Consider the following 23,809-nt stretch of genomic DNA (forward strand, 5'->3'; position numbering starts at 1 on the left):
CCCACCCATACCGCCTGTGTTGCTGGGATAGGAAGCTGTCTGTCAGCGTTATGTGTCCAAAAGGAAGGCATGTTGCTAAACAGGACGCCGAGTCTGTCGCAAAGATAGGTCGTGAGACAGCAGTTCGGCGGCCATTGTTCCAAAGATCAGAACCCTGGGACTGACCGTAAGTACTTCGCCAAAATGGCTCTATCAGTAGGGACAGAAGAAGGAATCGTTTCAGCCTCTATTGTTTATATTCGTGCAGCTGTCCATACGTAGCGTAGCAGCCAGTGTGAGTCACTCTGAATTCTCTGATCAGCAACTGAGGCCTGGACTAAATGCTCAGACTCGGCTAGCGTTGTTACTGGTTGCTAAGCGACGTCGCGGATCTGACACGGACGTCTGCCTCACACGGTTAGGTGGGTATTTAGACTGAAGCGAGGGGTTCCGGCTTATTCCACTTGACGTTAATGGAGAAGAATCGAGAATATGCCTTCCATCGGGTACAGAATGTTTTCCTCCTGGTCTTTCATTTCAATAGTTTCAGGCACCTGTGGTGAACAAACTCATAAGATGTTCAACACAAGCGACTGCAATTAATCGTGAGGAATGTCGAGGAGCAGATAAGTTTGTACACATTTCTTGAAGGTTCTAAATCTATGTAAAAACCGGAACCGGAACTGGAACAGACCCCAGGGTACTTGTTTCCTAGAACGGCACCCACGATTTTGATCTTAGGCATCGCAAGGAAAAAAATCGCGTCGGTCGCATCGCATGCGGCCAAAGAATCGCATGCGATGCGACCGACGCGATTACCGGGATTTTACATAGGGAACAATGTTAAATGGCCCAATTGACCCGATTTCACATAGGGAACAATGTTAAATGGCCCACAGACCCCAAATACCCACCCTGAGGTGTGAAATGGCCCCCCCAATTGTTAACGCTACCCCACGATCAACGTCAACCCGAAGCGTGGCGAGCGCAGCGGTACGCGTCCTCCGACCTTTTCATACCCCCACTATCCACGTCGGCGTGGAGTTGAGAATAGAAAGTGTGGCGAGCCACCGAAGCGTGGCGAGAGGACGCGGAACACGCTCCCGAAGCGTGGCGAGCACACACGGATTACTTAACATGTATTCCACGTCCCCTCGCGGGGCTCGCTGTGCTCACCACGCTTCGGGCTCGTATTCCGCGTCCCCTCGCGGGGCGCTCTGCGCTCGCCACGCTTCGGGCTCGGTGGCTCGCTGCGCTGCCACACTTTCTATTCTCAACTCCACGCCGACGTGGATAGTGGGGGACGCGTACCGCCGCCCCTCGCGGGGTCGCTGCGCTCGCCACGCTTCGGGTTGACATTGATGGTGGGGTGGCGTTAACAATCGGGGGGGCCATTTCACACTTCAGGGTGGCTATTTGGGGTCTGTGGGCCATTTAACATTGTTCCCTATGTAAAATCGGGTCAATTGGGCCATTTAACATTGTTCCCTATGTAAAATCGGTAATCGCGTCGGTCGCATCGCATGCGATTTTTTTGGCCGCATGCGATGCGACCGACGCGATTTACATTTTACCATGCATTTCTATGTAAAATCGCGGGCATCACATCGGTCGCATAGCATGCCATTATAATAGCATGCGATGTACATGCGATGCCCGCGATGGGCGTCTAGGAAACAAGTACCGACCCCAGATCTCTGGACCAGACAGGCTCCATTCATCAAAACAAAACTTAAGGTGCCCATAGACTAGTAAAGCTGGCCATACATCAGAAAGATCGATCTTAAGATCGATTGCGCTCATGATTGTGTACAATTTCCCTTGAAATCCCCGGCAGTCCTTGGTGGTTTTTGGACACACAATCTACTCACAATCCATCATACAATCAGTCATACAATCCATCTGCTGCATGATTGTGTACACAAGATGTGCACACAATCTGCATACAATCCATCATACAATCATGGCCCAATTGACCCGATTTCACATAAGGAACAATGTTAAATGGCCCACAGACCCCAAATACCCACCCTGAGGTGTGAAATGGCCCCCCAAATTGTTAACGCCACCCCACGATCAACGTCAACCCGAAGCGTGGCGAGCGCAGCGGTACGCGTCCTCCGACCTTTTCATACCCCCACTATCCACGTCGGCGTGGAGTTGAGAATAGAAAGTGTGGCGAGTGCAGTGAGCCACCGAGCCCGAAGCGTGGCGAGGGGACGCGGAACACGCTCCCGAAGCGTGGCGAGCGCACACGGATTACTTAACATGTATTCCACGTCCCCTCGCCACGCTTCGGGCTCGTATGCAAATACAAATGGGACAGCCTCCCCCCTTGCTTTCCCCTTGGAAACTTCTGCACGCACCACCGCACTTGCGAAGGAGACCTGCGGCGATCCTCAGTGCGATATTACTGGCACCTGGGCGGTGAGTGACCCTCCAACTCCTGGAGAGCAGAGAGATACATCCACGGCGGCTCCGCATTTATAGGATGTGATGGAGTGTGTCAAGGCATATTGCCTGAGTATGTATAGAAAGTGTATTCTCAGGGTGTGAAGGAATATGTGAATGTTCACTTTCAAGGTGTGGATGTGTGGGCGAAGGTGCATGATCAAGGTATGGATGTGTGTTGAAGGCTCATTCTCAGGGTGTGGGTGAAGGCTCATTCTCAGGGTGTGGATGTGTGGTTGAAGGCGCATTCTCAGGGTGTGGGTGAAGGCGCATTCTCAGGGTGTGGATGTGTGGTTGAAGGCGCATTCTCAGGGTGTGGATGTGTGGTTGAAGGCGCATTCTCGGGGTGTGGATGTGTGGTTGAAGGCGCATTCTCGGGGTGTGGATGTGTGGTTGAAGGCGCATTCTCAGGGTGTGGATTAAGGCACATTCTCAGGGTATGGATGTGTGGGTACAGGTGCATTTTCAGGGTGTGGGTACAGGTGCATTTTCACAGTGTGAATGTGTGGGTATAGGCACGTTCTCAGGGTATGGATGAGAGGGTGAAGGCGCGTTCTCAGGGTATGGATGAGAGGGTGAATGGGCATTTTCAGAGCGTGGAGTCTGTGGGTGAAGGCGCAAGATAATTTTAAAAAGGAGAGGGTCCTATTTTATCGGGATGCCGTATGACTTGTTGACACTCGGGATCCTGACCAACAGGGGCTATTCTCCCTTATGGAGGTCCACGATTCATAAAGAGGGAGAATAGAACCTGTAGCAAGTGAGGCGAGCCACCAAGCCCGCACGATGACGTGTGTAGCAAGCCCACAAGGTGGCTTTTTTCTGCTCTCCCTGTTGGCATACTAATCCCGTCAGGATACCGACTATCGGCGAGTCATACTGAACCCAGTTTTTTCGCCAGGCTGTAAATTTAAGCATGGGAATCACCATGTTTTTAGTAAGTGATTCAAATATGGTGATCCTTTCATCGGGAAGTAGAACTAACTGGTGGGCAGTTGAATTAAATGTCTTCCCCCAGGGCTATAACTAGGGTGCACAAAATGCAGCAATTACATTTTTCTCTTTTCAGGTACACATTAGCTGTGAAAATTGTGTGAAAGTCCATTGGCGCACTAACCAGGACTTAATATGGGTTTAGCTGCTATGCACGGCTAAACCCTGTCTACAGTATATGGGCATGTGAAAAATGATGGGCACCTGATTAGAGCAATTGAATTCCTCTGACAGGTGCCCATTACTTTGGGCACCGTTTAAAACAATTAAAGTTTTAAGATACTGCATAAACTCTGTTTTTTTCATAAAGAGAAGACAAATGTTGTGTGGATGATACAAAAGTGTTAATGTTGTTGCAACACCCCTATATTATTAACAGGCGACACTAATATTTTAGTCCTTCTGTTTCAGAGGCTCATTAATGTAATTCAATTTCTTTATTAGTTTTGAGGGGAGTATACAATTAATTGCTCCACCTTCCTATTAGCCCCAATAATCCTACACAAGATGTTGCTTATCAGGGTTTTTTGTTCGCCTTGATAAGCAGCAGCTTTTCGGTGCTGGGATGGCAAAAGTACCCGGGTTTCACTGAGCCTGTGTTTTAGCATGACCAGGTTTTTTTTTTTTTTTTTAAGGGAGATGTAATTATATACCTCGTAAAAAAAATTATATAATTTAACACCTTCACTGGTAATCCCGAGAATTTTGCGGGCTATGCCTTAATGCCCAGGCTGACAAGCCCTGAAAATTCTCGGAATTGCCAGTGATTAGCGCCGGGCAGCGCTGCTGAGTTCATCGCTTAAGCGCTGCCCGGCTCCCTCCCCTCCACCGTGCCCCCTGCCCACCCCCCCCTTCCCCCCCCCCCCCCCCCCCCCCCGGCTGTCACATTACAGCCTGCGGCCCGGCTTGTGATAAGCCGGGTCGCAGCAGGTAGGGACGGGGGAGCCGGGGTGCAGGGCCGGGCAGCGGCTGATTGATAGTTAATCGGCACTGCCCGGACCCAGGAATGCAGTGGTGTTTTTTTTTAAAGGAGAGCTCTCCATAAAAACCTCCCCAAAAAACCCCACCACTGAAGGGGTTAAACATCTGGAAGCACTCATATTTTGCTCCTGTATGTTTCATCTAATTGTATACCAGTCTAAATCATCAATAAATTCTTGCCTAGTAGATATTTTAGGGATTAGTATCAGAATGACATAATAATGGTTAGAGCATGCTTAAATAGATATAGATGTTCGTATATTTACCACTCCTATTGCGGTGGATGCAGCAATGCTGACATAAAGGGGGAAATTTACTAAAGGAAATGTTTAAAAAAATAGGTGTATTTGTATCCAGAAATACACTTACTTTTGACATTTACTATCCCGAAATACGGGAATTCGTTTTCGTATTGATAGCACATCAATACGACTACGAATTGCCGTATTTTCGGGATAGTAAATGTCAAAAATAAGTGTATTTCTGGATACAAATACACCTATTTTTTTACAAATTTCCTTTAGTAAATTTCCCCCAAATAGTCCATAGGTGGCCACCTGGGTATTGATTTGAATGACGACTCCTGGCTTGGTTAGCACTCCATTCAGTGAAAACGGGACTCCGTCTCTGCAGAGACAACCTCTGGTGGTTGTAAAAAAAAGAGCTGGTACCAGAATGTCCTCTGTCCCTCCTGGAATGGGTCATGTTGGTAGATATGAATATGTAATGTTGGAGGGTATTTTGCTGTTTCCATGCAGGGCAGAGGACATTTCATTCAAATTGGTACCTTTTGGATCTAGCAGAAATAGACTTGCTTGCTTGATTCTGATGCTGGCGGGCCATGCATCAGAATAGTCAGAATCGGAAACGCACTGTGTGTACACAGCATATTTCTGCTAGATCGAAAGGAGGACCATGCCCCCTCCCCGCCATCCCTCCCTGCCAGCCAATGCTGACACCCAGTCTAGGCGGCCACCACATTACAGTGATTTACAGTATTTACACTATAATGTAGTATTTCATATGCAGATACAGCTGTGGATGCACCCAGAATATAGACATGCAGCATATCATTTTAGTCAACAAAAGCTGCTAGTGCATTTTATTTGCCCTGTTTTGTGAGTAAGATGCATATAGCACAAAAAGTTGCAAAAAAGACGCCCAAAGCTACTGATTCGTATCTGAATCTGTTATATCAAATTTTATCCACAAATATTCAAAGTATTGAACCACGTTGATATGTTAACAAATTGTGTAATTATGTTGTTTGTATTTTGTAAAATACACATAGTAACATGTCATATGATTGATTATTCCTACTTTGAAAGTACACTGATTAACAACGAACACAAGATAGTACTTAATGCTATTTTCATAGGTGTGTCCTCAGTGTTTGGATGAGTACGTGAAGGATTTTCTCAGGTTTTAGATGAGTATGTGAACTCATGTTCTCAGGTTGTGAACATAGGAGGGTGCACTGTCTGGGTAGGGATGAGTGTGAGATGGTGCATTGTCTTGGCAGGGGTGAGCGTGGGGGAGTGCAGTGTCTGGGCAGGGATCAACTTGGGAGGGTGCATTGTCTGGGTAGGGATAAGTGTGGGAAGGAAAATTTGTCTGCGCAGGGATAAGCGAGGGGTGGTGCATTGTTCGGGCAGGGATAAGCGTAGGGTGGTTCATTGTCCAGGCAGGAAAAAGCGTGGGAACAAATTTTTGTCTGGACAGGAGTGAGCATGGGGCAGTGCATTGTCTGGGCACGGTAAAGCGTGGGAAGGAACATCTGTCTGGGCAGGAATGAGCATGGGACGGTGCATTGTGTGGGCAGGGAGGAGCATGGGAAGGAACATTTTTCTGGGCAGGAATGAGCATGGGAAGGAACATTTGTCTGGGCAGGAATGAACATGGGTCGGTGCATTGTGTGGGTAGGGAGGAGCATGGGAAGGAACATTTGTCTGGACAGGAATGAGCATGGGATGGGGCATTGTGTGGGTAGGGATGAGCATGGGAAGGAACATTTGTCTGGGCAGGAATGAACATGGGACGGTGCATTGTGTGGGTAGGGAGGAGCATGGGAAGGAACATTTGTCTGGGCAGGAATGAACATGGGTCGGTGCATTGTGTGGGTAGGGAGGAGCATGGGAAGGAACATTTGTCTGGACAGGAATGAGCATGGGATGGGGCATTGTGTGGGTAGGGAGGAGCATGGGATGGAACATTTGTCTGGGCAGGAATGAGCATGGGATGGAGCATGGGAAGGAACATTTGTCTGGGCAGGAATGAACATGGGTCGGTGCATTGTGTGGGTAGGGAGGAGCATGGGAAGGAACATTTGTCTGGGCAGGAATGAACATGGGTCGGTGCATTGTGTGGGTAGGGAGGAGCATGGGAAGGAACATTTGTCTGGACAGGAATGAGCATGGGATGGGGCATTGTGTGGGTAGGGAGGAGCATGGGATGGAACATTTGTCTGGGCAGGAATGAGCATGGGATGGAGCATGGGAAGGAACATTTGTCTGGGCAGGAATGAACATGGGTCGGTGCATTGTGTGGGTAGGGAGGAGCATGGGAAGGAACATTTGTCTGGGCAGGAATGAACATGGGTCGGTGCATTGTGTGGGTAGGGAGGAGCATGGGAAGGAACATTTGTCTGGACAGGAATGAGCATGGTATGAGGCATTGTGTGGGTAGGGAGGAGCATGGGAAGGAACATTTGTCTGGGCAGAAATGAACACATGAAGGTGAATTTTCATTTTGTGAGTGAATTAAGATACAGAGAAATCTGTGTATCAAACAAAGTGGAAACAAGCGCTATTGTTAAATCTTTTGAAATGCTTGTGTCAGTAATAAGCTATTTCTACTGTAATAAACAGGAAGTTACATTATAAATGGCATCTATTTTTATTTGAAATTCTAAATTATGTATTTTAAAGAATGACTGTGGTAATCCATTTTGTAAACATTTGTTTTAAGCATGTTTTAAAATGACACAATTCAGATATATATAATTTTAGCATTTTTATTTAAGTTGTGAATAAAGTGATAATGTTATATATCGGAGCTGCGAAAGAGCGTTATTATGTGAAATAAATATGCTTTTGACCCAAACCCTATTTATGGTCATTGCTTCACAGCAGAAAGATGACTGAGAAGCCATCAGAGATTGTTGATCGCAGGATATTGGAACTGGCCTCTATATTAACTGAGAGCAGCAATGGATCTGTCCCGGTTTTATTGCTTAACATAAGAGGTAAACTTCTAAGTGCCCTCTGCTAAATTGGTTTTGCTTTTCTTTTGCTGAAGTTTGCTTAATAATTATTCAATTTGTTCACAGAAATTTTAAAAGGTGTGGCTGCTGGAAGCAAACCTTTGCGGAAACTTAAAGAGGATTTATATTCTTATGGCCTTATCCAGTATTGTGTTTTAGTTCTGAAACAAGACTACAGCCATGTGGAAGGAGGCTGGGTGACTGCTGCTACTCTTGCAGATGTATTGAGGTAATGTGCCATACAAGAACATCTCATTTATGCTGAGCTGCAGGTCTTTTTAGAGGCATCCGTATAATACATCATATAGGGCCTTATTTTGGTTCATTCTTTCTGACAAAATCATTCTTAGATGGGCAAAACCATGTGTACTGCAGGTGGGGCAGATGTAACATGTGCAGAGAGAATTAGATTTGGGTGGGGTTTTACTTCAAAGTGAGATCTATATTGCAGTGTAAAAATAAAGCAGTCAGTATTTTCCCTGCACAGAAACAAAATTACTCACCCAAATCTAATTCTCTCTGCACATGTTACATCTGCCCCCCCTGCAGTGCACATGGTTTTGTCCATCTAAGAAGGATTTTGTCAGAAAGAATGAACCAAAATAAGGCCCATAGTTACCTTAAACTAAGTCCACATTCTGTGAGTAGAATAATACACCAAATAAAGAATTGAAAACTCTGCGCTAATTAGCATAATGAGCACCATGGTCCATTTTCACAGGCACATAACAAATTATATTTATAAATATACAATTTTATTGGAAAACGTTGGTTGTTTAGGTGGCCACCTTATTTGTATAAAACCATAATATTTAATAAAACATAAACATAAAATAAACAGCACAAATAGATACAAACTTTTTTGGTAATAAAGCTTCTAATTACTCTTTTAGTAATACTTCTATAATTATGTGTCCGTTATCCAACTTAGGCAAATTCCAATTAATTGGGTTGATCTCCAGGAGCAATGTCAATCTCATTGACGCGTTTCACTTGCGCAAAAGTATATAGAGAGGGCAGTGGAGTGCGGTGAGGTGAGGCAGAGCCTTTCCTGTCATACTAATGTATACGCCGTAGTTTTGAGCTTATAAAGTATGCCAAGAATACATAGAATATATAAAAGAAACTTCTAATTTGTATTATTCAAATTTTTTTATAAAAAAAAAAAATGTCTATGGCAGGTGAAGCAGTGCCTCACCTGGCTACCTTTTCTGCACTTCTCTTATCAAAACTCAAGGAATCTCCATCAGTATATACTGCTGCACATGTGTATAATGCCGGCATGTACCCCATGGCTCATATGTTGTGTGCAAATCTGGCTCTGCACACAATCTAGAGACTCCTCAGCCATTTACCTCACCGCATGTCCCTGTAAAAGGGGAGGAACGCGGTGTTCGGCCATTATCTCATGAGATCGCTAGTTTTCTTATAAATAAAAACATTAAAGGTACTTGTGTACTAGCACGGCGCGCATCGCAGGTATCCGCGTCCCCTCGCGGGCTTCACAGGTATCCGCGTCCCCTCGCACACTTTATAAAATCAACTCCACGCCAACGTGGATAGTGGGGGTATGAAAAGGTCGTATGAAGCGTACCGCCGCCACTCGCGGGCTCGCTGCGCTCGCCACGCTTCGGGTTCATGTTTATACTTGGGGGGGCGTGGAGGTGCATTTAAGCATTGTAGGCACCCATTAGGGTGCTTAAAAGCACCCGTTGGGGTGCTTATACAATTTAATATCGCATATGGGTCAAAATCGCATCGCATGCCATCGGGTGTATGGCATGCGATGCGATAAAAAATCGGGCGACTAATTATCGTGGGCGCCATGCTAGTACACAAGTACCACATTAAATATTTCATGTTTTATGGTAACTTCTGCTTAAACTGTATCTTGTATTAGTACCTGCTGTTTGGGACTGGATCCTAAGAATGATTCAGAAGAGTTTTACACTAAACTACTGCCTGATGCTGTCCTGAACATGCTGGTGCTGGGAAGACGAATTCAAGCACGATACGTTCGCTCAGTCAAGGTAGTTATTGCTGTATAGTACAGGATTAAATCAAGCAAAGTGTCTCTTGGATGTGAGGTAACTTTGATAAGTCTGTGTGACATAGATTATAAATTGTCTCTGTAAATCTCTTTCTGTAAAAGGATGATGAGAAAGGAGAGCTACTCCGCAATTTCAAACTGGTGATGGATTCCATGTGTCGTTTATTCAGTGGTCATGTACAGCTAGCGGAAAATGGTAATTTAAGTACAGTGTATTTTTAAGTCTCGTGGTAATAGATTCTTTATGACGTTTTGTATCATTTCTAGTTTTCAGGCAGAAGCATTTCTTGCAGTTATTAATGACTGATGATGTGGAGACAGGAACCGTAGTAATGTCTGTGCTGCAAAATATCCTGAGAGCTAACAGGTAACATAATTTGTTCATTCATGCACATTACCAAGGATTCAATAGTAAAGTAATAGTAAGCCAAAAAAATGTTTTTTTTTTTTTTTAAACTCCTGGGTCCATGTGTTTTCGCGATCATGTTCGCAAAACTGGTCACTTGCAAGGGATTTTTTTCTCTTTGAAAGAAAATACTAGATAGTGTTGGTTTTCGGAGCTAATTACCACAGCTAAATTCTCCTAGTTCTGTGACCCAATAATGGAAACCTATAACAAAATAAAAAGTAAATACTTCCAGTCAATAAGCATGTTATACAAGGCCTAGCACCCATTGAGACAGACACTATATAGTATTATAAGCAATGTATTATTATATAATGGCTTATTTTTATTTAAAAAAAAAATTTAATAATCATCTGGCTTCGATAACATGATTTAGTTAAATTCTACTTCATTTTTTTAAATGACTAATAAAATGACTAATAAAAAGAAAACTATACACTGATCATGTTCCTCTCTCATTCATTAAGTGAATTGTTTTAATAAAATATGCACATTTCATAGGTTGCCCATCTTTATATTTTGCAGTGCAATCCTGAGTGCTGTTCCAATGGAGACCCTGCAACCAATATTGCATGAACTTGTTTACAATCTTTCTGCATCGTCCAATCCCGTCACTGGGAATGCTGCTACTCGATCATTGCTTTTAATGGTGGAATCCAGCCCAAGTGTTGCAAAGATGGTGGTCAGTCAATATAAAGGTAATTTAAATTATTCCAGGTTTATATGCCAGGAGATGGATAAAGTAGTTGCCTTGCTCTTCTTTAATTGCTCATAGATGAAATTTGATTTGTGCTAAATAATGTGAAACTTTTTAAAGGAAATTGTTTGGTGTGTATACTGTATTGTTTTCTCTTTAATGATACAGAACATTTAGTTTTCTGTTACAGCAAGAAAAGTATGGGGTTATGTAACTCTGGCAGGGTCACTGAACAGCGAATGAGAAACACCAGAATCCCACAAGAGGCTAAATGGAAATACAAGTCTTTAGTCTCAGAAATACAATCTGAAGCACCACACATATATCGGGCAGAACATATATATCTGAGGCATTTTTCCTAAAAATGGCTTCATCTCAGTATTAGAAAGAATTTTGAAATCTTTAATATAAGACATTGATCCCACTTATATTTCTCTTTATTTGACCACTGACCTCATGTGTTACCAAAATGATTTAACTTGGTCGTCTTAGTAGTAATCTAGTGATTTTGCCTGATACTGTACAGGGGACAACAGGGACGTTTTTACATAAGGTATTTCACAAAAGTATACTGTTTTACTTTTGTAGAGAAAAAAGTTATGTCTCTATATTCTGAATAGTCCTGGCACTTGGAGGACTTTATAAATGTTTCTAATGCATAGAAGTAGTTAGAAATCAGCCATTAATTAAATTATTCCTGTAAAATCTCTTGTTTACCTCATATTCAGCTCATAGGGCGGAGCAGACCATGCATACATCCAATATTACATTCTGATGCCTGTCTATTTTAGCTTAATCCAATATGGGGTAACTGCTGACATGGGGCTGTAGAGGCTTCTCAGGTGTTGAAATCTAGGATTTATCTACAGAAATAAAAATTTCACTCTACATGCAAATTATCTATTTTTTTATTTTTTTTGCATGCAGGGTAAATACTGGCTGCTTTTATCTGTAGCCCACACTATTGAACAGCTTTGTTTTTACGCTGTAATTGATATTTAAGTTTGCACACATCCTTCCCAATTCCCAAATCTCTCTACATATATGCCTAACCTCTGAATGAGACCTTAATGATGATCATACACTAGGATGATATCTTTCCAGTGTGCGGAGCAAACCATATACAGCTGTTGGTTCCCACATGCTGAAAAATGGCCAAAAAAAAACAAGTTTCATCTTCCCAGTTTCAGGTGTAGGGGAAGTTAGGTCTCTTACAAGGCAGTGTTATAGATTGGGTATGTGAAGGAGCAGCTTGCAGGATCTTCACTCCCCGACAGTATCGAGAAGGCACTAACCAATTATTAATGATAAAGTAGGATATGTGGTGCATACTTTGGAAAGGAGGTATCAACATGTGCTTTATATCTGTTCTGTTTCGTTATATCTGTCTGTCAGTGCAACTGAACTGTCTTCTGTCAGACGGGTGCCGGATGACGCTCCGACAGTGGGGATCCGGACAGTCAGTATCCTGACATAGGGATCCCGACTGCCGGTGCTCTGACAAGGGAGATCCCAACTCACAGGGGCTATTCTCCCTTGTGGGGGTCCACGACCCCCATAGAGGGAGAACAGAACCTTTGGCAAGCGTACCGAGGCAGCGGGCCCGCAGTGTGGCTCGCCCCCCTGTCGTACCACCGGCAGTCAGGATCCCGATATCGGGATCCTGACTGTCGGAGCCCCATACCACACCCTGTCAGACTTCTCATGCAGGGATGCACTAAAAATGTGATCTAAATTTCAATATAACTGCACTCTGTTTTGGTCTGAAAGTACTGCACAATGATATCATACAATCTTTACAATATTATTCTAGCCTTATATTGTACTGCTGTGAGGACAGACATAAGCAAAGCAAAGCTCAGTACGGTAATGGTTTAAGTTTAGGAACCAGATTATAGCCTATGGCTCAGCCGCCCCCCAGCAAGCCTGCTCTGGACAAATCTCTGGAGTAGTGTATGGCATAACTAATAAATGAACAGGAAATGTTCTTCAGTGTATAGCATATGCTGTAAGCTTGCCCCCTAGGGCTTTCCTCTGTATTTCACCAGTTTATTTTGGGAGACTAATACTAGCATTTACTGGTAAGGAGATTATTAGTATTTCTGAAACAATGATCTTTTTAGCACCGCTGGATTAGGTTTAAGGGAGAAGGGGGTGCCCATCCCCCTCATTGATACACTTGGAGGTTAGACTCTGGCACTTGTGCCAAAATCTACTACGCATACACAAGTCTCTAGAAAGAATGCACCCACACCAATGGCTTTATTCTAGTTCACTCTTTCTGACAAAATCCTTCTTAGATGGACAAAACCATGTGCACTGCAGGGGGGGCAGATGTAAAAGGTGCAGAGAGAATTAGATTTGGGTGAGTTATTTTGTTTCTGTGCAGGGAAATTACTGGCTGCTTTATTTTTACACTGCAATATAGATCTCAGTTTGCAGCAAAACCCCACCCAAATCTAATTCTCTCTGCACCCCAATTGTTAATGCCACCCCCACTATGAACGCCAACCCAAAGCGTGGCGAGCGCAGCGAGCCTGCGAGAGGTGGCGGTACGCGTCCTCCAACCTTTTCATACCCCACTATCCACATCGGCATGGAGTTGACTTTATATAGTGTGGCTAGCGGACGCAGATTACTTCACATGTATTCCGCGTCCCCTCGCGGGGCTCGCTGCGCTAGTCACGCATCGGGCTCGGTGGCGAGCCGCGCTATAAAATCAACTCCACGCCTATGTGGATAGTGGGGGTATGAAAAGGTCGGAGGATGCGTACCGCCGCCCCTCGCGGGCTCGCTGCGCTCGCCACGCTTCAGGTTGGCGTTGATAGTGGGGGTGGCGTTAACAATGGGGTGCATTTAACACCCCATCAGGGTGCCTGTACAATCACAAATCACATCACATGCCATTGTAATGGCATGTGATGCGACGCGATATTAAAATTGTACAGTTTGCCTCTTAGAACCCAAAAATCGGGTCTCATCGCATACATAATTAGTGGTATGCGATGGCATAAGATGCGCACCGTACTAGGAACCAAACATTTAAATCAGACTATTTGAATTGCAAAAACATTTTGGACTGCAAAAGGTTAAGTATTTCTCTGGAGATTTCTGTAACATGGCGCCAGAGGCAAGGGGCACAGTTAGAACTTTTTGGGGCCCATGTACTAAGCTTGAAAAGTGTTAAAGACGAGAGTGAAAATTAACCAGCCAATCAGCTCCTTAATGTCATGTTACAGGCTGTGTTTGAAAAATGGTAGTTAGGAGCTGATTGGCTGGTGGTTTATCAATCTATATTTTATCTATTTTTAAGGCTTAGTACATTTTGCTCAAATAGAGGATGTTAGGGAGAAAGCTAAAGGGTTGAGAGGGGAGAGTGAATGAGCGGGTATCAGGAAGAGAGGGGATCAGAGTGGGAGAAAAGCAATAGAGAGAGAGAGGGGAGTGTCAAAGTCGAGTTGCATGTACAACATAATAGAATGGTATGGCCGCCATCTTGGTTCGCAGAGTTACGTAAATGGAGTATAGGAATCAGGTGAAATAATAAAGCAAACCCTGTGCACAGCCATACTTTTATACATAAATTCATATTCCACACTTACATACAAATAAAATATAGATAAATGGTTTTAATCCGCAGCACATAGTTTGAATGGTAAAACCAGAGGCGTAGCTAGGGTGAAGCCGGTGGAGCACTCGCTCCAGGCGCAGAGATGTCACCTGGCGCCAGAGCTGTGCACTCTGCCACCGGCTCCCCCGCCATGCTCGCCGGCTCCCCCGCACTGACACTTTATTTCTTGCTGCGCTGAGTTCCCGACGCAGGAACACAGGGCGACCCCCGCCACCACTTCCGACCCCGGGGCACAGGACACACTCCTTGTGCACAGGGTCCCCACACACACTCCATTGTCACTTCCGTCCCCGGGCACAGGACACTTGCTGGCGCGTCACACAGGAGACTTTCCTGTACAGAAGCGCAGCAGTGGCCAGGGAAGCTTTTACAGAGCCGCCGCTCGCAGCTACTCCTCAGTGCAGGGAGGACATCAACACAGCTGTGCCTGCACTGCCTGTGTTAAAGCCGGGGCTACAGTCCCGTCCCTCCCTCCTTCCCAGCAGTTCATTCCTGCTCACAGCATCACACTGAAAGCCTGAAACTCCGGAGGAGACCGTCCTCACAGGCTGTAAAAAAAACTGTTACCTGCTAGTGTGTTTCTCCCTCTTCATGCTGCTGCTGTACACACGGAAAGGAATGTGTCGGGAGCAGACACTTAACTGTTTGCATCCCTTCTTTTAACAGTAAGTGCTACTAAATTGTCATGTTCCCATGTTAAAAGTGTTTCCCTTTGTTTACCAGAGCTAATTATTGTGTTTCCAACGCCAGTATTGAGTACTGGTGTGTGTTTTTTTTATTATGATAGATATATATATATATATACCATATTAAAAAAAACACACCAGTACTCAATACTGGCATTGGAAACACATTCTTCACGCCCCTCCCCCCCCCCCCATATTTATACATGTACCTGCGTGTAATATATATATATATATATATATATATATATATATATATATATATTAATATACGCAGGTGCACGTATAAATAAATATGGGGGGGGGGGGGGGGTGAGTGAAACATGCCCTTGCTCCGGGCACCCTGGCACGTGTCTACACCACTGGGTAAAACACAATCTTTCTTATACATATTTTGCATCTATGTGTTCCTTCTCTCATGCGCATCGCTCCAGTTCTGGTATAAAGTTTGCAGCTTGTAACAGCCAAATTTATGGAACAATTACATATTTAATGGTCATTTCACCATGAGGACAGTGTGGGAGATCCGGATGCAGCTGGTTTACAGTGTTGATTTACGACCCCTATGACGATGCCTAAAGAACAATAGACACAGAGGTGCATTCCCCTGCACCAATCCAAGAGAAGCGACACCTGATCTCCTGACCAATGGAGACCCTCTCTGCCCCCGCTAACTGGACACAATAAGAGTTCAAGCACATCCTAAACTCGGTCTGTTCCACTTCTACTCCCCTGGACTGTATTCTGGACAGAATATAGTGAGCTCAGATCGGGTTTTGCGCCTGCGCTATTGATGAGACGGTAACATTTGCATTCCTGTATGTGTATTCTGTAGTGTGGCTGATTGTAATTATATTTGCTGTTTTCCCCTGTTAGTTTAGAACATATATTTTGTATAATGTAACGGACTGTATACCTTGTTATTTGTTTCTAAATCTCTGTAACCCCCTGTTGTCCCTTTGGGACTAAAGTATATGATAGCGGGACTTTATCCTCTTATTCCGTAATTTATACAGAGTCTTGGCTTTTATTCACATTTAGCGACAAAGGGTTATAAGGAAATTATCCTTAAATTTGTACTCACATTTGGGTACTAAGTACTGTGAAAGGATACCGCTTCATAGGTATCGGTATAGCGTGTTTTATACACTGACAAGGTTCACTACGCTTTGTTCGCTTGTAGCTAGGAATAAAAGGTTAGTGGTTACGGACACAGTACGTAAACTGCGCACTTCATTTATTATCTATTGGATTAATCTTATATGGGAATTGATAGGAGCAAGTGACAGTGTCAAAGAGAGAAAGAGGTTGTCTCACCGCTGTAGCAACCAGCGCTAGTCACAGGCTTAGCACACTGTTCAGGCCATTACAGCTGTTAAGGAAAGCTCACTAGTGTATTCTTCTTATCAGAGCCACCCCTCTCATCTCGGGTACAGCAGTTTTTGTCAGACTGTCAGTGCTCACTTTATTGGTCCTGGCAAGTTATCCACACTGGAGTGAGTTTCTACATTGTTTCAGTGACCTATGCTGAATAGATATAATACACCATGGGTCAAATGTATTAACAAGTGATAAAGTGGAGAGAACAGCCAATCCAATACAAACTAATTTCTCAAACACAGCCTGTGTCATGGCAGTTAAGAGTCCTTTATCACTCTCCACTTTATCATTTGTTAAGGCGCAATACATTTGACACACTGGAACATAGATCTAGCAATTAAGGAGTCACAGAGAGCTCACCTCAACATGCTGGAGAGGCAGAAATGGCAACCCACTAATACCCCTCACACCAGAAAATGCAGGGACTTACCCGGGAATACAGTCCAGGGATTATGCAGGGACATTCTCGGGTTGGCCCCCTTCACACCAGTCTAGTCCCTGCATCTTCTAATGTGAAAGGGGTATGATGAGAGGCGTTGCTCACCGCTGCACTAGCCCGCCTCACCGCCCCGCCCCCAGTATCCCATTTGTTGTGAACACTGGTGTCTCCTATTTCTTATATCTGGGTTAGGTAGGTAGTTTGCTAATTCTCTGTAACATACATAAATTAGGTTGGCCAGGAAAAAACCTGTGAACAAAAGGGTTGATCTGGAGATAATTATTTTATTTCTCACTATATTCATGGATCGGTACTTATGTAATATCTGGGCTCCCGTTTTTCTTATGACACCGCGTCCCCTCGTGGGGCTCGCTGCGCTCGCCACGCATCAGGCACGGTGGCTCGCTGCGCTCGCCACACTATAGAAAATCAACTCCATGCGTAGTTGGATAGTAGGGGTATGAAAAAATGGGGTGCATTTAACATGGGAGCCCAGATAATACATAAGTACCCATGGATCTCTTAGAATTTCCTCAAATAATTTACCCATGATTGACTTTTTGGTCTATAATTTTCCTTTTTTAAATATTGGAAAAACCTCTGCTAATCGCAGTTTTTGGGAACTTTACCAGATGAAAAAGATTCTTCAAAAATGTAATGTAAAGGATTTACTAATTCCTCCCTTAGCTCCATCAGAACCCTTGGGTGCATCCCATTTGGACCTGGTGATTTATTTGTTTAGCTTTTGCAAAGCCTCTTGTAGATCTCCTCCTCGGTGACTTCTATGTTTAGTGCTATAGAGCTCCTCCCTTTTTGAAGTGCCTGTAAATTCCAATTACTGCTTCTCCGTAGTAAAAATTGATTAAAAAAAATTTATGTAATAATTCTGCTTTGTCCTCAGTAAGGCTATTTCCCTTAGTGTTGGTTAAGGGGCCTATGCTTTCTTTTATTAACCATTTGCTATGGTGTAGATTGCATATTGGTGAACACCCAGTGCGTTATGTCTCTGTAGGGCTCAGATCTCTGTTAAGCAAGCAATGGACTGGAAAAGGCTTTGGTCGAGAGCTCAACCGACTTCTAGAGGTGCTGTTTTCCAGTTCGTTCCAGCAAGAAGAAATGCAGGTAATCTGCACACAAGTGTATTAGAACATTTGGATTAATGTGCTACATTTTCTATGTGCTTAGAATGGGAGGTTCGCACAGCACAGAAAGTCAGTGCAGCCCGTGCTTTTAGTACTATATTGCATTGTATCTAGTACAAAAATCATGCTGCTGTAGCACATTGTATGCATTTGTACTAGGTACAATGGAATCTAGTACTAAAAGCAGAGAGTTCATCGCACCGTGTATGGGCACCTTTTTAGTTTTGCTTTTTTTAACAACTAACTTCTTTCAACAAGATTTTGATTTATTTGTGCTATCGCAGCTGGTAGTCATGTTTGCAACATTTATACCATGTGGCCTCCAAGAGAAGAAGTTATAACTAAAGCAGAAGCCAACATCATTCATGAGCCCTTAATCAACAGGGAAAAAATTCATTTGGTCACCTCTCCATATCAATCTTGGTTTAATAAAACCATTTGTAAATGCATTGGACAAGTCAGGTTATTGTTATAGAATTTGACGGCAGATAAGAACCACTTGGTCCCATCTAGTCTTTGAAATATTTTCCTCTGTTCATATTGAAAAATTAAGGGCAGGAATTTTGATGGCCTACAGATACGGAAACTGGTGAAGGATCCAAACGTTACCACATCTATGACTGAAACTGAATCTGGAGCATGGCTGAGCTTTATGTCTGTCATGCAAAAATGTGTAGGCAATCACAAGGCAGACAACTATCAGTCCACAACGTTCAATTTTAGCAAAGCCATTTAGATCACTTCCCATCTAGGAGTTTTAAGCGAAGAACAGGGTAAACGGTTAAACCAGGATATTCAGGAAATGGAAGAAAAACATCTAGGAAGGTGGGAACGCCACATGATGGCTGAGTCTGCAAAGGGACTGCTCACAACAAGAATACAAAACACGTCATACAAAAAAACTGTTCCTAGCTTCCTAACACTTATTTATGTAATTATCATGTGACTTTGAATATCAGTTTATTAATCAAATTTAATCTGGGAAAAAAATATGGCATGTTCATGACGAGGAGCACAAAATCAATCGAAATTGACCCTTAAATCGCTGGCAGCAGATTGTCTGTTCCGCAGTGTAATCTATAGTTCAAAATAGTAGAGTCACAATTGTAGAAAAAAAAATGAAGCCAACAATTTCACACTGGTCCCGCTCATTACATATGCACTAGCGGGACTAGTGCAGCGGCTCCCTCCACAGCGCCCCTGCCAGCTTGGCATTCATGTTATGGATAAGTAAAAGAAACACCACAGCAGACAGCGAACACCCCAGGCTGGCAATTGGAACTGCATGGGTTTTCAAAGATAGCGGGTGCTAGAATGAACAGAATGAACACTACTTTGTATGATTCTGGGGGAATAACTGCAATGTATAAAGACCACACCTTGTGCCAGAATGGGTATGGGTCATTGGGTCGACACAGTGTAATTCGACATACGTTGGGTCGACAAGCTGTAGGTCGACACTTATAAAAGTTTGACATGGCTTAGGTCGACATGGTGAAATTTCTTTTGGTGTCTGTCATCATGCCATACCATGCCCTAGTGGAACCGCCTTTTGTCTAAAAAAAAAATAATACTTTTAAAAACCATGTCGACCTAAGTCTTTTTGACCTAGGGGTGTCGGCCCAATGTACTGTATGTTGACCAAATATAGGTGGACCCAAGGACCATATCCCACCAGAACAAGGACTGTTCTTTGAGCTCTTTACTCTGAATTGTAACATGTGATCTTTCCATGAACAGAGGCTGCACTGCGCTGCTTGCGTCATTCAGGCCGTGTGGAGGGGATTCCAGATGAGGAAAAGGATGAAGAAGCTGCCCGGGGCCGTGTCCTCTTTGCAGCGGAGTTTTAGGTACAAACAATTGTAGTAGCAATATTTCAGTAATGTGTGTTATTGAGGTGCTTCACTTGTATAGAACTTTTGGGGAAAAAGGTCAATGCACATGAGCCTTTATTATGATCGGTTCGCTACATTGCGAATTCACAACGGCGACCGATTTATTCTGAATGCGCATAATCACGTATGCACATGCGCAGAACTTCAATTTGGGTGCCCTTGGAGACTTGCAGTCTCCATGGCACTTACAGTGGGGGGCGTGCAGGAGGCGGGTAGGGGGCGTTTGCATGTGAACGCCCTGTGTTTCCTGGACGTAGCCACGAAAATGCTGGGTGCGCCCAGGAAAATGCTATGCGTCTCCATGCGAATGGGGGCCGCTACCACCCTTTCGTGGGCGGGCAGCTGACGTCACCAGATGTCAGCGGCCCCCCCTGTTCACAGATCAGGGCACCACTAATCTAAGGCACCAGAGAGTGACTTAGATTAGCGAACACTTCAATAATCATTCGATGGTCGGACACAATCGAATGATTTCGGGCACCTATGCAAGTTTGCGAATGGATGTTTGTGGAAAACATCCATTCTCAGCACTGCAGGGAAAATCGGCGAATAGTGGGGGGCAGCATTAGGCCGCACGGCGGGCAGCGCTACAAGGCTCACAATGCACCATTAGTGCAACCAGAATGAGGGCCATGGTGCAATATGAGCTACCGATGTTGACTATAGAGCAAAAATCGGCAGAAAACTAAGTACATATTGCACCGTGTGTATACAGATTCCCATGCCAACGTGCACCCCGAGCGATCGGCTTTGCAAGAAAAAATAGACTGTGCAGGCAAGGCAATTTTGACAATATTATGTACAATCTAGTGTTCTATAATAGTCAAAATTGCACAGTGTGTAAAGTCAATATTAGTGGTTTCTGGGCTCTGGAGAGTTCAATCGCATAGTCAAAATCGTACATAGCCTAAATCTAACCATGTGTAAGCACCTTAAGGCCTCTATGGCATTACAAGGGTTCTGAAGCAATTAACAAAGTAATTAAACAAAATAGCAACTTACAGTACAAGACGATGTAAGACAAGAACATGGTACATAAACATTTCAGCATCAGTGGTCATAACTGAATAGGCAAAAGCAAATTCTCTCTCTAATGGACAAAACCATGTGCCCTGCAGATGGGGCTGGTAACGTGCAGGGAGAGTTAGATTTGGGTGGGGTTTGTACTTCAAACTGATATCTATATTGCAGTGTAAAAATAAAGCAGCCAGTATTTACTCTGCACAGAAACAAAATAACACCCAAATCAAACTCTCTCTGCACATGTTACATCTGCCTCCCCTGCAGTGCACATGATTTTGTCCATTTGAGAAGGAATTTGCTTTTGCAAGTGAACCAGAATCAGGCCTAATGAGTAGATTATAGTCTAATGGGGCCTACACATAAGAGATCTCACTAGATCGCTTAGAAAGTGCCCCTTCATTGCTCCGTGTGTAGGGGTCATAGTGATAGCGATGCATGGGCCAGTGCGTCGCTATTGCCTGGTGATTAACATCCAGCATGCTGGATAAATCTAGATAAATCACCAGATTTTACAGTCTGGCCAATGCCTGAAACCATTGTGCATAGTCACCCTGGTGATTCAAGGCTGTGTCCTCAGCCTCCCGAATGCATTTGGAGATGAATCTCCTCCAGCCCTCCCCTGCTGCATTTGGATTTTAATTACATGGCTGTGTGTTCCATAAATCATGAATTATGCCACACACTGCTGCAAATAGAAATAACGAATCCTGGGTAAATGGGAATGATTTTGAGGGAGTCGGGTCTCAACTTCAGGTACATATGTTGTACATATAAGGCATAATGAATTGATTAAAAACTCCATTCATTAAATGTGCATTTATCCTGTAATCTAAAATTGCTTTCTGATAATTGATACCTTTCTTACAAAATTTAGAGCTAAGCGAGAGCTAGAAATGAATCAGCAGAAGAGACTGAGAGAGGAAGAGCAACTACGGGAACAGCTGCAGCTGCAAAGGCTCAGAGCAATGAGGGAGTTTCGGGAAAAGCAACTCACTCTCCTGGAAATTGTCCATGCAGGTAAAAAACAAGGCCTTACGGGCCAAGCCCGAGTTGCCGGCCACAATTGACACTCATGTTGTGTGCATGTCACTAAGGGCCTTATTCTAGTTCACTCTTTCTGACAAAATCCTTCTTAGATGGATAAAACCATGTGCACTGCAGCTGGGGTAGATGTAACTTGTGTAGAGAGAATTAGATTTGGGTGGGGTTTTACTTCAAAGTGAGATCTACTGTATATTGCAGTGTAAAAATAAAGCAGCCAGTATTTACCCTGCACAGAAACAAAGTAACTCACCCAAATCTAATTCTCTCTGCACATTTTACATCTGCCCCCCTGCAGTGCACATGGTTTTGTCCATCTAAGAAGGATTTTGTCAGTGTGAACTAGAATAAGGCCTCAGTGCAGAAATTGGACCGTAGGGTGAGCTGTAAGCATCTGTGTGATGAAGCTGCCCCTATCCACATGTTCTGTTTCATAGATTTGATCATTTTCTGCATATTTACACCAGTCCTATCCTTCGTGCAAGAAAACCATCTCTTATACATTATATCCCACAATTCACACATACTGTAGGAAATTGTTTTGTATTTTTTTAAATTACTGTAATATGTATATACCAGATACAGCATGTATAAATAATCTGCATTCTGCAGGACAAATGGACAAACACATTCAGGAGACACAAGACAAATCTGCGCTATTAGTACAGAAACACTGGAGGGGATACAAAGCTAGAAGACAGTTCCACCATCAGAAACAAGCGCTTAAACAGTACAAGGCCGCAGTTGTCATTCAGAGGGCGGTGAGTCTATGCCAATAGCTTTCTTTAATAATACAGGCAATTTTGACACCGTAATTAATTATTTTTATGTCACTTTCAATATATTACTTTTGCAACGCTTCTGTCCTGTTTTGATTCAGCCACAAAATGCAGCTTTTTAATCATTAACATTTACATTTGTGTATTTATCTGCTTCACAAGGAGCTCCTCTCTAAGTGGGTATCCAGTTATCCAGTAAGGTTTGATGAAACATCGGGAGCAATGGGAGATATTTTTTTATGGAGTATCCAATTAGATCACCTGTGTGTAAAAAAAAAAAAAAATCGTAAAAACACAGTGGTTGAGTGGAACCTGTGTGTTTTTGCTGCCACAGACCTTAAAAGTCTGAACTTTATCAGGGACTCATTTGTCTGAGGCAGATGAAACACAATCCCAGATAAGCATCAGCCCGTGCTTGCTTATCGGGGCTAATAGGATAGCTGCTGGTGAAGCAATTAGTACCCCCCTTAGCGCTGAAACATATGTATCCTTTACACTTGTGTATCCTTCACTGTGATGTCTGTAAATGTTGGGTGCCGAATGACTGACCGACAGTGGGGATCCAACATTCATTTCTCTGACATTGAAATCCTGACTGTCAGAATCCCTACTAACATTCCGACTGTAGGGAAGTTATACCATACCCATAAATGCTATGTGTAGTTTGTAATTCCTGTGATCATAATCATATTTGATATTTTATTACTGCATTTAATGGTTTGCTATAAAAGTCTTCCTCCTGGTATGATGAATATTTTGGTGTTTGCAGCTTGCCCAACAATATTTTGGCCTTATTCAGACCTGATCTGCAAAGTTGCAGTTGTTTTGCGAGTAGATAGTCGCCACCCACTCTGTGCAAATCTGTGAATTGCTAAAAAATCGCAGATCGCCATCCACTTGAAAATCTATATGCAATTCATGGACCATCAAATTATTTTTTTTGGACTCTACCATTCATCTGCGGCAGAGACAGGCTG

General features: G+C 43.6%; 1 protein-coding gene across 6 annotated transcripts in view; it reads left to right on the forward strand.

The window, feature by feature from the left end:
• The first annotated feature begins 10 nt into the window (after positions 1 to 10).
• IQCB1 (IQ motif containing B1) overlaps positions 11 to 23,809 on the forward strand; it is a 32,771-nt gene continuing 8,972 nt past the window's right edge. Inside the window, exons 1-11 of one of the 6 annotated variants that reach the window (XM_083153618.1) lie at positions 11 to 166; positions 7,533 to 7,648; positions 7,733 to 7,895; positions 9,567 to 9,696; positions 9,819 to 9,912; positions 9,984 to 10,083; positions 10,648 to 10,820; positions 17,965 to 18,074; positions 19,835 to 19,944; positions 21,887 to 22,029; positions 22,666 to 22,814. In XM_083153618.1, coding sequence (XP_083009744.1) covers positions 7,540 to 7,648; positions 7,733 to 7,895; positions 9,567 to 9,696; positions 9,819 to 9,912; positions 9,984 to 10,083; positions 10,648 to 10,820; positions 17,965 to 18,074; positions 19,835 to 19,944; positions 21,887 to 22,029; positions 22,666 to 22,814 — 1,281 coding nt within the window. In that variant the 5' untranslated portion in view covers positions 11 to 166; positions 7,533 to 7,539. Of the gene's footprint in view, positions 167 to 252; positions 486 to 7,532; positions 7,649 to 7,732; positions 7,896 to 9,566; positions 9,697 to 9,818; positions 9,913 to 9,983; positions 10,084 to 10,647; positions 10,821 to 17,964; positions 18,075 to 19,834; positions 19,945 to 21,886; positions 22,030 to 22,665; positions 22,815 to 23,809 lie in introns of those variants that run through there. The other 5 variants (XM_083153620.1, XM_083153616.1, XM_083153617.1 and 2 more) reach the window with 5 other exon arrangements.

This window comes from Crinia signifera, chromosome 7 (genome assembly GCF_055691185.1).
Source record: "Crinia signifera chromosome 7, ASM5569118v1, whole genome shotgun sequence".
NCBI lineage: Eukaryota > Metazoa > Chordata > Amphibia > Anura > Myobatrachidae > Crinia > Crinia signifera.